The 20565-nt window shown below is 42.4% G+C and overlaps 1 protein-coding gene across 1 annotated transcript in view; it reads right to left on the reverse strand.

Annotated features, from left to right (window-relative positions):
• LOC120940160 (solute carrier family 40 member 1-like) overlaps window positions 1–20565 on the reverse strand; it is a 53567-nt gene that overhangs the window by 18378 nt on the left and 14624 nt on the right. The window contains exons 3-5 of the mRNA XM_040352837.1: window positions 20460–20527; window positions 18677–18836; window positions 2962–3077 (exon numbers count right to left, since the gene is read on the reverse strand). Of these exons, the coding sequence (XP_040208771.1) occupies window positions 2962–3077; window positions 18677–18836; window positions 20460–20527 (344 nt within the window). The remainder of the gene's footprint in view (window positions 1–2961; window positions 3078–18676; window positions 18837–20459; window positions 20528–20565) is intronic.

The following is a 20565-nucleotide window of genomic DNA, read 5'->3' on the forward strand; positions in this document are numbered from 1 at the left end:
GTCTACAAAGTTTGCCTTACCCCCATCTTGCTAAACACAGATTGCATTTTATTTATAAAAAGTAGAAGAAAATGATTTGTGTTGCCTTTGTCAACCAGGCATATTCCATTTGTAATTTTTTTAGTACCGGCCAGAGAATACAAGCACTTGGAGCAAGGATGTTAGGCTAGCTAGGCTTGGGTTTGGCATTATTGAAATATTAGGTCACCATAAAAAGGGATTATACATTTTTAGGATACATAACCAGTTCTGGTTCAGTGGAAAGAAGTTATTCCTAAAATAAACAACATATTATTACCAAGCATTCTTTGAAGACTTTGTAAACCTAAAGTTTCGCTAAGCATAGGTTTGGCTTTAGAACCATCATTAGAATAAAATAAATAAAAATAAAGCAACATACAAGTACTATATGATACTTTGCAGATTTACAGCGGGTTCCCTACCCTACTGCACAAGAGAAAAGGGGGAGAGAAAAGCGGAACTTCCCCTTTTGGGTGAAGTTCTGCTTTAGGCTTGGTTCACGCCATTGCGAATTGGATGCTGGTTCCCTGCAGGAGATTTTGACTGGCTCTCTATGGAGCCGGTTCACATACCTCTGCTGCGGCTCCGGTGCGAATTTGCACAGGGGTCCTGTGTGTATTTTGTTCTGTTTCAGGTCCGAATTCAGCCAAAAATTTGGGCTGAAATCAGACCTGAAACAGTGAAACGGGACACACCTGCCCCCTGCTGTGACCCACATGCGGCGATTTGTGTGAACCCAGCTTTGAATGTGGTGGCTGCATTTTTTTCTTATTTTTTAGGATTCATTTTCTTTTAATTGGACTTTTAATAGCAAACTTCCTGTCCTAAGGTGGCTACTCTCATCTACTTCACTGTATCCATGGGGGGCATAGTTGTCACCCTGGCTGCTAATCTGATTTGGACTAAGAACACAGCTTCCTTTCTTCATCTTAATTACAGAAGTGGCAAGTGCACTGCATTTCCTGCAAAAAACAAAAAAGGTATTTTCCGTACTTGCTGAATGTTTACCTGAAAATGAAAGCCAGTGCAGTCACCATGTTTAAGCTGGTAAGCTACATTAAAATCGAATTTTGTTCTTTGGTCAAAGAATAATTAAGCAGTGCCAGACCGTCCATTACGAGCGCCAGAGTGCCGCCCCCTTTATCCAAGACCGTCACCCCCTCCACCTTCTAGCGACGCGACGATGCAATGCTCTATCCATCGCCGCCGCCGCCCCATATTGCCGCCCCCCAATTAACCAGATTTTGAAACAAAGGAATCTACCGAAGGTGCCCATTGTTTGCCTATGCTTAGACTTTCAGGAAGTATGCTTTCATAAGGGCCTGCTGTGGCACCCGAAGGCTAATTTTGAGATGCTACAGAAATAAATGGTATATTCTAGAGTTATGGTTATGATGTTTGTATTGCTTTGTTATGACAGGTTTCCTTTAAACAAGAATACTCTCCCCATGATATTTTGCTTATTGAATGCATTCATAAAGTATTCCTGTTCTACTAAAAATCCGAACTTAATGGACCCCAAAAAAACAACATTTCATATTTCTGATATTTGCCTGCTTTAGCATGTCCAATATCTCACAAAAGTGAGTACACTCCTCACATTTTTGTAAATATTTTTTTATATCTTTTCATGTAACAACACTGAAGAAATTACACTTTTCTACCAGTACTGAGTGTACAGCTTGTATAAGTGTACATTTTCTGTCCCCTCAAAATAACTCAACACAGCCATTAATGTCTAAACCACTGGCAACAAAAATGAGTACATCCCTAAATGTGAGGGGTGTACTCACTTTTGTGAGATACTGGTTGGCACCGGCCCAAGTAGGGCTAGGTGCCACTGACTATATGAGATGGCACACAGGCAGGGAAGAGTTAAGTGAGTCTTCCCCCCCTCCAGGTTTCCCCCCTCCCCCTCCCTGGGATAGGGGAGGTTTTTCCACAGGCAGCATAGGGCCAATAGATAGGCTCAGGGGGTGGACTGGGGACATGTGACAGGGGGGTTTAAGAGTGATTCCCCCTCCCAACTGCTTCCTCTTGCCCGCAGCAGCCCCCAGAAGGTGAGCTCCCCGCCCTCCCGCCCCTTAGGTCTGGTTTTAGCAAGCTAATTTTGCAAAAAAAAAATAAAAATATAAGAGAAATGAGCGTATGTAAAGGAGTCACGGATGACAGTGTTTTATGGTGGTACGTTTATACGGATATTATGGTTCTGGCCTTGCAGGCCCCGTTTATTGGTTGCACTATGCGTTTTCTACTTGTTTTAAGTCACAGCTGGCGGTACAGGAGTTAATTATTAAAGGAGGGGAAGGCTTTTATGCCCGTCGGCTTAGGCCGGCGGCTGGCTGGTTGCTTCCCCTTGGAAAATTACGGTGTTAATAAAGGTTAACAAGTTAATGTTATATGGTTATCAATAAAAGCTGTGGCCGACCCCTATGTCCACTCAAGGGTAATATGGTGTTGTGTCTTTATTATGGTAAAGGTGAGACGAACACATGGGTACGGTGAAAAGGGGTATGGTTTAGATAGTCTGTACTTGTATAAGAACGTATCCTGTTCTCTTTGCATTGCTTCCTTTATGTGAAATCCCTGGTGTTCCTGTCAGGCCCTCTGCTTTCCTATCAAAAACTGAACACACTAGGCATGAGAGCACACCATCTGCCTGCTCTACTCCAATGATTAGACTTGTCCTGACACACACCCCCTGCACAGTCTTTTAATGGGAAGTTCTGTGTCCTGCTGTTTCACCTCCCCTAGCTATTATTATAATTTTATATATATATTTTTTTTTTTATATCTATACACAAATGTTTTGCCTTTCATGTATATTTTAAACTGAATGGGTTGTTTTACAAAGTGAGGATTTAAAATCACTTTAAGGCTACACAAGTAAAAAAACAGAAGGTTGCAAGCCTGACAGTAAAATACAACCTATAGACTTACTGTAAGCCATCCATGCCATATCTGTTCTATTTCATTTTTATAGGAGAATACCAGCATCAGGACTATGCAGCAAGCTGTGACAGAGGAATTCTGAATGAACAGCGATGCATGAGCAACTGCAGAAAGAAGAAAGCAATATTGCATTAAAAGGGTAGCTAGCTATGCTACATAAAACACAGAGCTAATGCTTAAGCAGTCACTCAGTTTTCTTGTTCAATACTTTTTTCTTATTTTATGAATTGACAGTGTAACATCATGATATATTAGTGTTTCACCATATTCAACTGTATACGAATAACGGAGGAATTAACAAATAGTGGCACAGGCATAAAGTCAATAAAATTACATTTGTTGTATTAAATAGAATCATGCTAACAAACAGAGTGAGTATACCAAAGCTTGTATCCCATAAAATCTATACACCTACTGTAGTGTGCTGGGAGACGTCATCTCCACTTGCACGTTTATCAGACTTCCTGATAGACTTGATATCCTCTTAACTCTGGTAAGAGGTTCATTCAGATGGTGGCGGAGCACAAGTGCTTGCATGATCACTTTGAGTTTCATCCCCTCAATATTTCATCATCACCTTATTTTTTATCACAGATCTTCTTGATTTGAAAATTCGGACCGTTTTTCATTTTTCCATCATTTGGATGTGATTATACTTTCTTGTTTCTTTCACAATTTTCTTTATTGGTTAATATGTTTTTTTAATCATTTTTTAAGTGCACTAATCTTGATCATATCAACCAATAATTTATGGTCACATGTTTCACTATTGTTACATGCACTTTGTCATGTGATGGACCGATCTCAGTATTGGTCCCTTACCTTGTAGCGCAGCCTTTTACTGTTTCTTTATGCTTCAAAATAGGGTGGACTCAGGGGCCCACCCAGGTGTGTCACTGTTGCAACAGCAAATGAAAATTCACACTCCTACTCCTCCAGGACAAGCGGAAAGCAGGTATTAAACCTGTTTCCCGATTGGCCAAAATGTCAAGTGATTCTATTGGACGCCTAGCACCGGGAGGAGAGGGGAGACACAGTGGAAGCTGCTCCAGGAGAGGACACTGGTCACTGGAGCAGCTTTCCCTGAGCCCGCCATGCTCTCACCGCCTGCATCCAAGGTAAGGACAGCGGGTGGTTGTGGTGGGGGGCTGCGTTAGTGCCGTGCGGGGGGGGGGGTAATCTGCCACCCCCCCAAAATAAAAAAAACAACAGCCGCCATTGCACTAAACACTAAAGGAGAGTTAATGCTTATGTTCAGGGTTGTAAATTAAAGTGTATTCCCATCTCACAAAAGTACCTTCCATTGCTCTCAGCCATCTCCAAAAAAATTTTTTTTGGATCCAACTTCCTGTTAGAGGTTGGCTACATTTATTCCCCATGATCCCACTGTATGTAGGAATGTAGCCACCCTCTCTTGCTCACTCACGGGAAGGACTAGGCACTATGGACTATTAAATGTGTACTGTGCATAGAGCAGTGCATGACCACTGCTAATGTGAGCTGCTTGTTTCAAACAAACAAAACTGAATGGGAAAGAAGAGATGTGGAGAGATCACAGTAGACGTTACAAGGCAGAAAATCACAGAAATAATTGGTTTAATGGAGAATAGATTACTGGGCCATCAAGTAGCAGATGTATAGGCAAAACACCTGTCAGATTTTTATTGCTGTCTGTGTTCCTGTAAGGGAGATCCACCCTCTATTTGTCCTGCTTAGTATTATCATCCAGATGGAACTTGAAAGAAAAACCCACATTTTGAGTTGTCCCCAGAACAAGGATAGAGGGGAAAACTTCCAATGGGGACACTAGTTCTGAAAACCAAGGATTCCCTCATTCCGGAGATTTCTTCTTATTTTCTGCTTTAATTAATGGACAGGAAGTGAAGAAAAAAAGCTGGTAGTGGTTATAACTAGGGTTGTCTCGATACCGATACTACTATCGGTATCGGGACCGATACTGAGCATTTGCGCGAGTACTTGTACTCGCGCAAATGCTCCCGATGCTTTTTTGGGGAGTGACGAGCGGGCTGAGAGGGGGGCAGAGAGCAGGCTGAGAGGGTGGCGGAGAGCAGGCTGAGAGGGTGGCGGAGAGCGGGCTGAGAGGGTGGCGGAGAGCGGGCTGAGAGGGTGGCGGAGAGCGGGCTGAGAGGGTGGCGGAGAGCGGGCTGAGAGGGGGCGGAGAGCGGGCGGAGAGCAGGACAGCTTTCATTTTAATAGCTGTGTGTTCCCCGCCGTGCGTCGTCATTTATAGCCCCTCCCCCTTGTCCGGGCACTTTGATAGACAGATCACCCATTCCAGGATTGGACGAGTGATCTGTCTATCAAATTGCCCGGATAAGGGGGAGGGGCTATATATGACGACGCGCGGCGGGGAACACACAGCTATTGAAATGAAAGCTGTTATTTTCCCAGCGCGCTGATCAGCTAGACGGCAGGTGGCGGGGGGGCTCTCTTTATGCCTACACAGGTAGGCCACTGGGGACCTACACAAGGCTGCATTTGGGGGACACATGGCTGCATTGGGGACACAAGGCTACACATGGCTGCATTTGGGACACAAGGCTACACATGGCTGCATTTGGGGACACATGGCTGCATTTGGGGACACATGGCTGCATTTGGGGACACAATTGGGGACACAAGGCTGCATTTGGGGACACATGGAGACATTAAAAAAAAAAAGTGGTATCGGGACAACCCTAGTTATAACCTTCCCTAACTCTCTCCACAATAAAGAAAACAAGGTTTCCTTTAGTTTTGAGAGGAAAGGGTTAAAAACACTGATATATTATTTTTTTCTGTCTTGTGTCTTTTTTTTGCTGTCTCACTTTATTTCCTTACAACTTTCCCTGATTGGGAGGGGGTGTATTACTGCCATTAACCACCAATGCTTTGTGGAAGGGGGTGCTTTACTGTCCACTAATGATTAAGGCCTCTTTTTACCCGGGTGCCTCCGCTTAACGGAAACCGCTTGCTCAGCTGGGGATTGCTCCGCTGATCACTGCTTAGCACGCGGGTGACAGGTCTGTGTCCGCTCCGCTGTACAGACACAATTCCGCTCTCCTCTAGAGGGAAATTGGATGGAAACGAACTGAGTTTCCATCCCATCTGATCTGATCCACCGGACAAATGGAAAATAGGACTACTATCCATTTGTTTATGGTGGACAGGATCGGATGGCGGTGGGTGTCAGCAGTCATGTGTCCTCTAATATCCGCCGCTCTATAGAGGACAATGCCTGAAAAACTGACAGGCGAACCTGATCAGACAGCCCGTGTGAAAGGGCCCTAAAGGGGAGGGGACTAATGCCACTGACCATCAGTAATTTGGGTACGGAATAATTTACTACTGTTGGCAGATTGTGGGGATGGAGGGTTACAGCCAACGATCCTTTGTGAAACTGTCATCTGTGGCACAGAAATTCGATATTTTGTGGGATATTAATGCATTTTTTCTGTGAGTAAGTAGTAAATAAATAATAGATACTATTGAAAGCAGAACTAAAAAGGACCTTTCCAATGGTCCCTCGCAACCACTGACATCTTCTTCATTGGTTGATGCAGGATGACATTACTCCTGCACATGCACAAAAGACCACCATTCCAGCACACAAAGACATTCCTGGTGCTGTAAGCTGAGCAGCTCAATTTAAAGTGCCAGAAAAGACAGCGATCAGGCAGGTAGTGGAATTTTATTGCAGAAGAGACATTGTGGTTACTTTCCTGCATACAGTGGGACCATGAAGAATGAATGTAGCCACTCTCTAACATGAGGTTGAGTAACAGCAGCAAAAAAAGCAATTTGAAGATTTGGAGGAGACTGAGAGCAATTGAAGGTATTTTACTGAGTTAGGAATACATACGTCAATTAATTTTTTTCCTTTTAGACCAGAGTTTAGTGTCACTTTAAATTACAAACCTTAGAGCATAGCTCCAGGCTCCTTCAGCAAAAATTAAAGCCCTATACACAAGCTTGGTTTTCTTAAAGGTAAAAAGTCAGAAGGGAAAGCCGAGAACCCGGCAGGAAAACCGCCATGGAGCTTTGGCAGGGAATCACGGCCGTGTGTATGCTCCATCGGGACTGCCGCGCAGTGTTTCCCATAGTTAAGTAGTAGATCCGGGAAAAAAAAACACTTCACCCCAGTGGATTTTTCAACCGACTGTAGGGTGCTGCCGCCATCTCCATTAAGGGAAACCAGCCTTGTGGCTTTACAGCCGGTTCCTTAATGCGGGAACATGTGGGAAAAGGAGGAGGGGGGCCAAAATTCTGGCTGACTTTGCTGCGGCGAGATCAGCCAGAAGTGGGAGTGGGTACCTGTCAAAACCAGATTCCCTGCTCCCCCCCAAAGGTGCCAAATATGGAAGCAGAGGGGGGGAGGAGGCAAACAAGCGGAGCTTCCCCTTTGAAATGGAGCTCTGCTTTAACATAAGCATGATCTCCATCTCGGCCATATTTCGACTCCGGAAAAACTATAACAATGTTCTTACCAAAATTGTCCAAACTGAGTAATTTTATGTAAATTATACATGCATATATTATATTTATATATATATATATATATATATATATATATATATATATATATATATATATATATATATATATAAAAATATATATATATTGAAAATAAATCTAATCTCAGTCTTACTGCAATGCCAGAAGGTTACAGAAAAACTATAAATGTGCGGATTCGTAAGCGTGGACATAAATATATAAAAATAATAATGCAATTGATTAAAAAAAGTTGTAGGAGTATTCTGTGACAGCGGAGATAAAGTAAGTAATAAAAGTGTTTCCATAGGAACAATTCCCAATTTAACCTTCTAACATGCACCTGATTGGTTGTTACAGATATTAGAACATATATGCATATGTATAGTGTCTTTAATATATCTACTTAATTTACTATTGTTATTTTTTATGTATACTTCATTTATAATCCATAATGCTTTGTAATTGCAATTAAATATTTATATGTTTATATGGGCTACCTTAAGGCCCCTTTCACATGTCTGTTCCGCTCATCCGTTATTACAAGTCCGTTAACGGACTTGTAATACATCCCTATGGGATCGCGTCCGTTAGCGGATGGAGCGTCCGCGTCCGTCTGGATCTGCTTTTCCGAACGGAAGAAACCCTATTTTTCTTCCGTTCGGCGGAGCGGAACTGATGCAGACGGACAGACGGTCCGTCTGCATCAGGTTCCCCATAGGGGACAGCGGAGCAGAGACAGGGCGGTCCCTGCACTGTGTGCGGGGACCGCCCTATCCGCCGACAGCTGAGCGGGGATCCCCGCTGAGCCGATGGAGACACACGGAGCGGACCCGGAAACGGTCCGCTCCGTGTGAAAGAGCCCTAATGTAACATACTTTAACATGTGTTGTATTGCACATTAACACACATGCATTAACTCACTGCAATTAAAAGCTTAAAGTGTTAACAAACCCAGGACCCTGCATTCACTATATCTGGTCTCCCACAGTACACAGCACTGAAAACATTTTAGTAAATATAAACTGCTAAATACCTTTTCTCATCAACATTAACCCCCTGATTTTACTGTTGTGGGTTTAGTAATTCTTTAAGCGTGAATGGGCCCTTATAGTAGTTTATTACATGGCGGCAATTTTAGAGGACTACAGAATCCCTCTCTGCTATGCTATAGACAAGGGGAGATGAAGAGGTGTTCTGTAGTCCTGTTTTAGGATGACGACTCTGCTTCACCAGAGAAAGAGTAGCATAGGTGAGTGTTCTCACCCTAGGACAGGGAGTGAATTACTGTTATGATCAGTAAAAGAAAAAGAAATCCTAACAAAAAGGAAACGAATTCAGCCACCACTGGACTGGTAAACTGCAATATACTACATTTTTGTTCTTGGTTTTTGATAAGCTTTAGGCCCCCATACACACTGAGCATTTAGCTGTAGGCAGATGGGGCACAGGTTCGCCATCCAGCCCTACTGCTGCCAGCTTGTCAAACTGTGTGAGAGTCCGATTGCTGCTGTGGTACTTCTGATTCCCAAGGAGGAATGCCCATAAAACAGACACCTTGCATTCCAGGCATTCATCCCTGCACACATACTGCATTAAATGTAAGTACCGTAAGTTGCACAACCCAGCAGCTGTCAGACCCTCATAGAGAGGGGCTGGACAGTGCACCTAAACGCCCGAGCCCCACATACCAGGGCTGAATGGCCAATGTGTATAGGCCTTAACTACTAGGTGATATAAATTTAAAAGGCAAAAAGAATCCTAAGAGCAGAATATTGTTCCCTATGGAGTTGGTCATATTGGAGGCCCTGGGTTGGTTTTAAGCAGCAGCCACGGCTAGGCAATTTGTAATCTCTGGCATTACCCAGAAGGGCTGTTGTGTCTAAAAGTGTTCTTCGCAGAAGTGTTATAATGCAGCTTGCTGAATCTCACACCATTCACTTACTATACATTCACATGTGTCTTGTACATGAACTATATTGCTGGATGAATGCAGTAGTTTTCCATCTGGTGGAGTCTATTGTGTCAACGATGAGTCAGTGAATTAAAATAGCTAACAGGAAATTAAGTAAAGAACATCTAACCAATAGAAAGAAAATGTCACGTCCCTAAAAATATGCCTAAAGATAGTTCCAACAAAGACAAGACTATGGGTTGCTTTGCATCAGACCTTCACCTCTTCATTTATATATGTAAGAAGTACCAAAACATGCAAGTAGATTGCACAGAAGTGTTAGACCATATTCATGCAGGCATAGACATACATGAATTTAAATGTGCTTACAGGACATTTATATTAGGGCTGTGTAAATTAAAGATTAATTCCTCGATTAATCGTAAAATTTTTTGATCAATCAAAATTCTTTTGATCAGTACTAGTGGTGCAACGGATCGTAAATGATCCGTGATCCGAACAGGTCAACATATGTGGATCGGCACCCCACGTGATCCGTGTAGCTCCGCTGCTGCCTCGGCCATAGGAAGAGCAGCGGCTTCGACCTAGCTCCCGGAGCGGCGGCCATCTTGGTCCACCGGGGCCTAGGTGAGCCTAGAGCGGCGCGCTGACGTCATCACCCGGCCTCAACTGCTTGTGTTCAGCCAGCTTCTGTGGTAAGACTAAGCAAGCACTAATCTTCCTATACAGTGGGGGAGATGTGGACCATATTACAGTGGGGAGATGTCTGTGGATTACAGTGGGGAGATGTCTGTGGATATTACAGTGGGGGAGATGTCTGTGGACATTACAGTGGGGGAGATGTCTGTGAATATTACAGTGGGGACTATATATGGTGGTGATCCAAAAAATATATGTGCGTTATAATGAATCGAAATTAGTCGATTAATCGATTTAAAAAAAAATCGATTAATCAAACACAACATTTTTAATCAGTAACAGCCCTAATATATATATATATATATATATATATATATATATATATATATATATATATATATATATATATATATATATATATATCATGCATTGCAGTAAGATAGTGCATTAAAATCAATGGGCTTCTAATGTACCAAATCATCTAAAAAATTTGTATTGTCACAAATTTTTGTGTGAGTGGCCTGTTGCCATGCATTGCAGCACATTCCAGCAATGCATTGATGTAAATCGATCCTAATTAAAAAAACTAAACACAGCAAGCTAGTGTTAATGTATCCATAATGGAGCCTCATACTATACTGTGACAGGTATGGGTGGATCAGGGTGTCTGTCAGGGGCAGGGTGGGTAGAACTCTTGGAAAACTTTTTTTGGTTTGTTTTAGCTAGAATGGCGAGGGATTAGAATGCTTGTGATGCCTCGTACATATGACCGGTTTTCCTGTCAGGAAAAAAACAACGTTTTTCCCGACGTGATTGCTCTCCAGCCTGCCTGGCACACAGATGATCATGCCAAATCCCGTCCGACCAAAGTACGACGGGATTATAAGGGGGAGGTTCCATTCAAATAGCACCACCCTTTGGACTGTTTTTGCTGATCCTCATGTTAGTAAAAGTTACGTGAGAGACGATTTGCGCTTTTCAGTCTTCGTGCTTTTCAGTCGGTAACAGTGTAACGAATGTGCTATCTCCATTACGAACACTCCATTACCAGAACGAGCGCTCCCGTCTCATACTTGACTCTGTGCATGCGCATTTCCCCCCCCCCTCGGAAAAGCATACACATGAGTGGTTTTCGTGACGGGAAAAAGACCGCCAGGAATCATGACGGGCAGTTTTCTCGTCTGGAAAACTGCTATGGAGCATACACACGGTCGGTTTTCCAGACAAAGAGCAAACATGGCAGTTTTCCCGTCGGGAAAACAGGTCGTGTGTACGAGGCATCAGTTTTTATTGCTGTCTGTGAACCTGTTAAGGAGATTTACTCTGCCTATTTGTTTTTATTTTTTTTATCACTGAAAGTAAAAGTAAAGGAAAATCTAAATTTTTGGGTTGTCCCCAGAAAAGTAATAGAGGCAACATTTTCCAACGGGGACACTAGTTCTGGTGACCTGGAGGTACCCAAAGAATTTCACTTACCGTAATTTGCAGGGATTTCCTGTTTGGCTATGGGACAGAAAGCTTTCTCATTGGGACACAGATGGCAAAACATAAATAAAAAAATCTGACAGAGTTTATAACCCTTCATTGCTCTATCCAAAATAATACAAACAGTTTTGCCTGTAGCTCTACTTTAAGCTGGCCAAAAGCTAGTAGATTTTCATAAAACATTCTTATGAGAAATTTCATGAGTACATTTGTTGACAGAAAGAATGTTGTTCAAAAGTATTTCAAAATATGTTTGCTTTTAACATTTGGTTCTGGAGTAAATGGAGTTTCTCCAAAGAAAATGAGAAATTTGTTTGTTCAAAAAAAATTTTTTTTAAATTTCACTGGGAATTTTTTCATCACCATGGTCGAAAAAGAATGTTGATTTGACCCCACTAATAATAAGAAATTCAAACAAATGTTCTTACATAGGAAAAATTTCGAACACAATTATACTAGAGTATGACCAGTTTTAGTTTGAATGGCTTATTGTTAAGGTATTTTTAATGACACAAACAATGGTGTGAGATGAGAAAATACACCATACACAATGGTCATACACTAGTAGATTCTGAATAATCTTATACAAATTTGAATGTTCCTATGAAAATTTGCACAAAAAATTCTCAGTACATTCAATGAATTGACAATGGTTCAAAAGAACTTCAAACTTTTATTTGCTTTTAACATTTGAGTTTTAGAACAAATGAACTTTATCAAATGAAAACCACATACGCAGTAAAAAATTTGTTTGCTCATGAAAATTTCTCCTCCTGTTCCTTCGAATTTTCTCGTCACAGCGATCAAAAACAAATGTAATTTGACCTCACTGACAATTAGAAACTCGAATGAACATTCTTCATTTATGGTCAGCTTTAGCTATGGGAACTGCAAGATCGTAGATATTTGTCTATGAATTCAATCCCATTCTACTCTGTAAGAAGTGTTTTGTAAAATAGATTTCACTACTGGTTTACTATTATCATGACCTTTGTCATCATATAGACTGCATAAACTACAGGACTTGGACAGGAATATTTTAAAGCCAAGCTCCAGCCAAAATGTTTTATTTGCTTTAGATAGAGAGAGAAGGCCATGTCAGGTTTTGCCTTGTGTGTTCCTTTTGGTGAAATTTTCTCTCACTTCCTGTTGCAACAGAATGTCATGGAAATTTCCCCAATGGGAACATAGACAAACATTTTTTTTTACAAGAGTGGGAGGGGTTAGAACTTCTGAAAGTGTTATTATTGCTATGCCATCTAGTCACAGTTGCACCCCCCATTCTGTCTATGGGCATAACAGGAACAGGAAGTGGGGGAAAAGCTCACCAATGCCCATAATCTTATTGTTTCCTGTATGTTCTGGCTTTCAAAGGGTTAAAAGAAGCCCATGGTTACAAAAGCAAGCTCATGGTGATTTAGTAAAAGCTATTTGGATGACTGTAGAGCTGCTCAATCACTTATACGGGAACTGCAGGGTGCCGTCTCCTGTCCCTCGGTTCCGAGACTCTCCCGCTCCTCCTGGGTGCCCTGGACCACAATTAATGTTGTATAGATGTCGAGCAGGAGTATCTGAAAGAACATCTGTACCTCAATGTCTTCTACAGAGTGTGAACCTGGAAGCACTCAGCTCTGAGTGCTTCCTGGTTCAGATGTGTCAAAATGAAAAGCCAGGTAAACAGCGGATTTGCTGGGCTCTGAAGAAGAGGTCTCTGTCACCTCGAAACGCGTCAGCCAGCAGCAACGCACCTCGCCACCCCCCCCCCCACATTCTGGAGTGTGGTTCGAGGGGTATTTCAATTATCGTTTGACAAGCCTTTTATCATTCTTTGTTTGTGAGTAGTTTTCATTATTTTGTTATTTCATTAAAATTTGTCAAACGGTAGTACACGAGGCTGGTGCGCCTTTCTTTCTCCCTTTTTGTCATAATCTTTACTCAACTGACTTGTGCAGAGGGCGGGAGAGACATGAGGGGTCTAATAGATCCCTCATGTCTTAATAAGGTGTATCTGTCACCTGCCCAATGTGATCACATATGGGGCTTGTTACTAGGGATGAGCCCGATGTTCGAGTCGAACGTAAGTTCGACTCGAACATCGGGTGTTCGCCTGTTCGTGAATAGCGAACAATTTGGGGTGTTCGCGGCAAATTCGAAAGCCGCAGAACACCCTTTAAAAGTCTATGGGAGAAATCAAAAGTGCTAATTTTAAAGGTTAATATGCAAGTTATTGTCATAAAAAGTGTTTGGGGACCTGGGTTTTAAAAACTGCAGTTTTTTCGGGAGAAGTGATTTTAATAATGCTTAAAGAGAAACAATAACAGTGAAATTTTACATTCGTATCTGGGGGGTGTCTATAGTATGACTGGAAAGTAGCGCATGTTTCCCGTGTTTAGAACTGTCCCTGCACAAAATTTATTTATAAAGGAAAAAAAGTAATTTAAAACTACTCACGGCTATTCATGAATTGTTGGGTCCCGGCAATACAGATCAAAGTCATTGAAAAAAACAGCAGGGGTTCCCCCCCCAGTCCATTACCAGGCCCTTTGGGTCTGGTATGAATATTAAAAGGAACCCCAAACCCCAAAAAATGCGTGGGGGTCCCCCCAAATTCCATATCAGGCCCTTCAGGTCTGGTATGGATATTAAGGGGAACCCTGCGCCATTTTCTTTTTTAAATGGCGTGGGGTTCCCCCCAAAAATCCATACAGACCCTTATCCGAGCACGCAACCTGGCAGGCCGCAGGAAAAGAGGGGGGACGAGAGAGCACCCCCCCTGAACCGTACCAGGCCACATGCCCTCAACATGGGGAGGATGTCCCCATGTTGATGGGGACATGGGCCTCATCCCCACAACCCTTGCCTGGTGGTTGTTAGGAGTCTGCGGGCGGGGGGCTTATCGGAATCTGGAAGCCCCCTTTAACAAAGTGAGCCCCAGATTCCGGGGCCCCCAAAAAAGTGACAAAACTGTAAAAAAAAGACACACAGCTTGGGACAAGTCCTTTAAAAAAAAATTCCAGCGCTGTAAATCCTTCAACGATCAGGACCCGCCGCTACGATATAGCCTCCTCCAAGGCTCCTGGCCAAATGACGCGCTACCAGTCTGACATTTCTTATATAACCGAGGGCGGTGCCACCCGTGACGGGGATGGATGACCCCGCCCCTTGTGACACAAGCGGCGTTTCCGGCGGGTTTCCTGTGGTGTCACGGGTAACCCCACCCCGTCTGACGCATCACAGGAATCCGTCATTCGGCCGGGAGCCTCGGAGGAGGCTGTATCATTCATAGCAGCAGGTCCAGGTCGTAGAAGCATTTACAGCGCTGGAATTTTTGGGGTGAAATGGTAGGGATACAATGTACCCTGTTACCAATTCACATAGGTGGGGCCGGCCTCTGGGGGTCCCCTTTCTTAAAGGGGGCTTCCAGATTCCGATAAGCCCCCTGCCCGCAGACCCCCACAACCACCGGGCAAGGGTTGTGGGGATGAGGCCCGTCCCCATCAACATGGGGACATCCTCCCCATGTTGAGGGCATGTGGCCTGGTACGGTTCAGGAGGGGTGGCACTCTCTCATCCCCCCTCTTTTCCTGCGGCCTGCCAGGTTGCGTGCTCGGATAAGGGTCTGGTATGGATTTTTGGGGGGAACCCCACGCCATTTATTTTTAAATGGAGCAGGGTTCCCCTTAATATCCATATCAGACCTGAAGGGCTTGATATGGAATTTGGGGGGGACCCCCATGCGTTTTTTTTTGGTTCGTGCCGTTTTTTTCAATGACTTTTCAATGACAATTCATGAATAGCCGCGAGTATTTTTTTCCTTTAGAAATTACATTTTGTGCAGGGACGGTTCTGAACACGGGAAACATGCGCTACTTTACAGGCATACTATAGACACCCTCCAGGTACGAAATGTAACCACTTCTACACAGAGGATGTCATATGACGTCCTTGACTTTGTGTGGTGATATCTGAATGATGCCTGCAGCTACAGGCATAATTTAGATATCATTGTTTGCAGCAGGCAATTCTGCGCACCATAAGAATGATCATAGCGGCAGTTCCACCGCTTGATTGTTCTTATAGGCAGCAGGAGGGGACGTCCCCCTCCCGCCGCCATCCGGTGCTTCTCCGGGCTCTCCCGTGCCATCGGGGGGCCCGGAGAAGGAATCGGCCGGCGCCTGCTCATGACGATAGAGATTTCCGGTGACCAGATGGGGGGTGTCTATAGTATGCCTGTAAAGTACCACATGTTTCCTGTGTTTAGAACTGTCCCTGCACAAAATGTAATTTCTAAAGGAAAAAAGTCATTTAAAACTACTCACGGCTATTCATGAATTGTCGGGTCCCGGCAATACAGATCAAAGTCATTGAACAAAAATGGCAGGGGTTCACCCCCAGTCCATTACCAGGCCCTTTGGGTATTGATCATTCTTATAGGCAGAGGGAGGGGATGTCCCCCCTCCCACCGCCATCCAGGGCTTCTCCGGGCTCTCCTGTGCCATCGGGGGCCCGGAGAATGCATCAGCCGGCACCGGCTCACAACAATAGAGATTTCCAGTGACCAGATGGTCACCAGTCATATCTATGACCCTTGGAGGCCCGGCCGCGATGTTGTGACATCACGCCCGGGTACCCGGAAGTAAACAAAGCCACAATCGCGGCTGAAAGCATGAGATCGGTGAATTATTTTTCCTGATCTCATGCTTTTCAGCCTGGAGGAGAGATGTGGGGTATTATTGATCCCGCATCTCTCCATAAAGAGGGCCTGTCACAATATATTCCTATTAGAAAGGGATGTTTACATTCCTTGTAAACAAAAGTGTAAAAATAAAAAAAATTAAGTAAAATTTTAAATTAATTATTATTATTTTTAAAAAAAAAAGCTCCTGTCCTCGGTAGCTTGCGCTCAGAAGCGAACACGCATGTAAGTCCCGCCCACATATGTAAACGTCGTTCAAACCACACATGTGAGGTATCGCCACGTGCGTTAGAGCAAATAGATTTTTAAGTACCAAAGTTTGGCGCCAATCCATGAGTGTGCGCAGTTTTAAAGCATGACATGTTAGGTATCTATTTACTCGGCGTAACATCATCTTTCACATTATACAAAAAAATTGGGCTAACTTTACTGTTTTGATATTTTTTAATTCATGAAACCGTTTTTTCCCCCCAAAAAAGGTGTTTGAAAAATGATTGCGCAAATACAGTGCGAGATAAAAAGTTGCAATGATCGCCATTTTATTCCCTAGGGTGTCTGCTAAAAAAAATATAATGTTTGGGGGTTCTGACTAATTTTCTAGCAAAAAAATTATGATTTTTACATGAAGGAGATAAGTGCTAGAATAGGCCCGGTGCTGAAGTGGTTAAAGGAATATTTCACTTTAGTCATTATTAAAATCACTGCTCCCAAAAAAGGGCTAGTTTTTAAAACGTTTATTTTGCATTGATACATGTCCTCTGGGGCAGGACCCAGGTCCCCAAACACTTTTTATGACAATAACTTGCATATTAGCCTTTAAAATGAGCATTATTGAATTTACATGTTCGTGTCCCATAGACTTTACCGGTGTTCGCATGTTCGAACACATTTTTTGCCTGTTCACATGTTCTGGTGCGAACCGAACCGGGGGGTGTTCGGCCCATCCGTACTTGTTACCGTCCTGCTCATAGGAATAAAGTTAGGTGTGAAAAAAGTGTTAAACAAGTTAAAATAAAATCTAATAAAATACAATTTTACAAGCACCGACATCTTGCCATAGACACACATACTAACACAAGCAGGCAAGTGTATATAAACATCTATGCAACACATATTAGGTATCGTCATGCTGTGGGAGTGAGAGAAATGTCCCTTATTTATGGTTAACTGAATAACTCTAAAGGCTTTTAAAGTATCTCCCGCTGATAATTTTCGGTACTGTAATTGTGGAAGCATGCCGTTTTGAGCCTTAACATATCTGGTATCTATTTACTCAATAAAACCTCATGTTTTAATACATAGAAAATCTGGAGATCATATCGTGCTTGTGTGCACTAAGATTCATTTTAGTGTATTTTATTAAAATTAAAATATAGATTTGAAAAATATCATGCAATACAAAAACTTACAACTATCATATTTCTGTTCTATAGGGCCTCTGCTTTCAGAAAATGTAAATGTTTTGGGATTTTAAATAATTTTCTAGCAAAAACTGCAAATTTTAATATGCGTGCAAATAAAATGGAAAATATTGCTCTGGTCGCAAAAGGTTTAATTTGTGACTTATAACCTTGCTCTGACACAAAAGACTTCAGTATATCACATGTACTATATTTAAAATGCAAGTTTAACTTTTCATAAAAAACAAAACTGCCGGTCCCTGCTGTACTTACCTCCATGGGTGATGAGATGTCAATGCCCGCTTTTCTCCCCCTTCTATCGGCAGGGCTTCTGGGACTGATCAGAGTGATTCGAATTGACCAGCACCAGCACAGAGCATTGCTTTGATTCGTCCTGGCAGTGATACAAAAAAAAAAAGGAGAACAGCGGGAATCTCAAATTCCCAGATTGCTACACCGACTGCATGGGCACTGACAGCTCATCACTCATGGAGGTACGTACAGTTGAGCCTGGGGGTAGGGTTGCCACCTATTCTTTAAGCCAAACCAGAACACTTTCAGTGCCCCAAGGAGAGTAGTAATGCGGTACACAAATAGCGTACCACAGCAAAATGTGGGTGCGGCCAAATTGCGTTTGCTGACATCATCACCCTGCCCCCCAGTGATGCCAAACCTGCTCCCAGACAGCTGCCCTGATAGCAAGAGATTTGTGTGTGACTATCTCGGTTACTTGGGGAGCCACAGCCTGGTCTGATTAAATGTGTACAGGTTTAAGAAACCCAGACAAATAATTCAAAATCCGGACTGTCCGGGTGAATCCTGGACAGGTGACAACCCTACCCGGGGGGTAAGGAGGGTGTACAGTGTTGGTTCACCTTTTAATTTTTCCTGAAAAGTAGAACAAACCCTTTAACTTCTACAGGTGTATTTTTATTTACTGTTAGAGTATAACATGTTGTTTCATGTGTCTGTAGTTCATGTAATATGCAGTAATCAAAGACGCTCCAGTTCCTGTAATGATGCACAAAGCAAGAAATAAATCTTAGAGAACACAGTTCTTATATCTCTAGAACATACCTTTATTCCTTGGTTTCCTGTCAATCCAGTCACCAATCAAAGCCCCGAATACCAATACAGAGCCAGCCACCACTAAGCCAAATACAGCTGTTAGCAGCAGGTTATGTCCATACAACTCAATGAGGAACACCGAGATGGCAAAATGCCACATGCGATCCCCCTAATAGAAGAATACAGCACAAATAACAGTGTTAATAGGTAACCCCATACACCAGGATGCTGAGATTCATACTCCAACTGTGATTTAAATCCCCATTGCAATGCATTTGTCTAATATTTTCGGAAAAATTATTTAATAGTGTTTGTTATTTGTTGTATATACCAAAATGCTATAAATTCTACTTCTTATAAATTATCCATGCTATATTGTTTAAAATAAAAACGTAAGGCAAACATTGTGGCCAAATATTTAGAAATAAAAGTCTGCACACCGCTATAACCAAAACTATTTTTCAACCAGCAATAATGCTGCGTACACACGATCGGTTTGTCTGATGAAAACGGTCTGATGGACCGTTTTCATCAGACTAACCGATCATGTGTGGGCCCCATCGTTTTTTTAACCATCCGTTAAAAAACTAGGAACTTGTTTTAAAATTATCTGATAGTTAACTAACCGAAAAAAAACGATCGTCTGTAGGCACGTCCATCGGTTAAAAAATACACGCATGCTCAGACTAAATTAGGGGACGGGAGCGCTCGTTCTGGTAAAACTAGCGTTCGTTATGGGGACAGCACATTCATCACGCTGTAACAGACAGAAAAGAGCGAATCGTCTTTTACGAACACAAAATCAGCTAAAGCAGCCCCAAGGGTGGCGCCATTGGATTTGAACTTCCCCTTTATAGTGCCGTTGTATTTGGTTTACGTCACCGCGTTCTGACACAATCGTTTTTTTAACCGATGGTTTGTAGGCACGACTGATCATCAGTCAGCTTCATCGGATAACTGATGAAAAAATCCATCAGTCCGTTTTCATCGGATGGACCGATCATGTGTACAGGGCATAAGAGATTTTGAGGATGCCCAAATCCCTAGAAAGTGTATTATCCTATATTTTTCTAACTGTATTTTAACTGTTTTACTTTTATATCTTTTGTCACTGTATGTTTAATTTTTTTTTCGTAGATTACTGATTAAAAACTTTTTTTTGTACTTCTGTACTGTGCTTTAAGATTTTTCACATTTTATACCCATTTTTTGAGTTGGCACACAGTTTTCTTTGTAGCAGATGTGTTGTGTATATATAATTTACAAATGTTTATAGCGAGCACAGCATATCCAAAGAATGGTTTTGCAATAAAGTTGTATTCAACATTTATGGAAAAACTGTAGTACAACAGGTTAAAAGAACAATAGTACATTGGTAAGTATGCTTTCTGTGGCAAGATTAATGATTATGGGCAAATGGAGATGTAACATGGCACCTAACATATCTGATGTTAAGCTATAGGTTGATTTAGTTAAAAGTTACGAAAACTGCTTGGCAATCCAGTCTCAAGCCTCATACACACGATCGGACTTCCATCGGACTTTCCCTGTGGATTTTTTGTCCGAAGGGCGTTGGCCGTGAACTTGGTATGCATACACATGGCAGGAATTTTTCAGCCAACTTTTCATTTTTATTTATGAGCAAGGTACCTCTTTAAAAAAAAAAAAAGATATCTGACTCAATGCTTTTAATAAATACATGTTTTTGTTCGATTTTATTATTGCACTGTAATGCTGATTTACGGTTTCAAAAGCTGTAAATAATGAGCCTACCAGAAAAAAATGACCTTACCCATATTGACAATGCACAGCTCACATAGACAAGAAACCTTGGTCCCATCAGATAGTTTACCGCTGGACCTGGAAACAAATCAAACAGATATAAAGATAACTGCTAG

The sequence above is a fragment of the Rana temporaria genome, chromosome 5 (genome assembly GCF_905171775.1).
Source record: "Rana temporaria chromosome 5, aRanTem1.1, whole genome shotgun sequence".
NCBI lineage: Eukaryota > Metazoa > Chordata > Amphibia > Anura > Ranidae > Rana > Rana temporaria.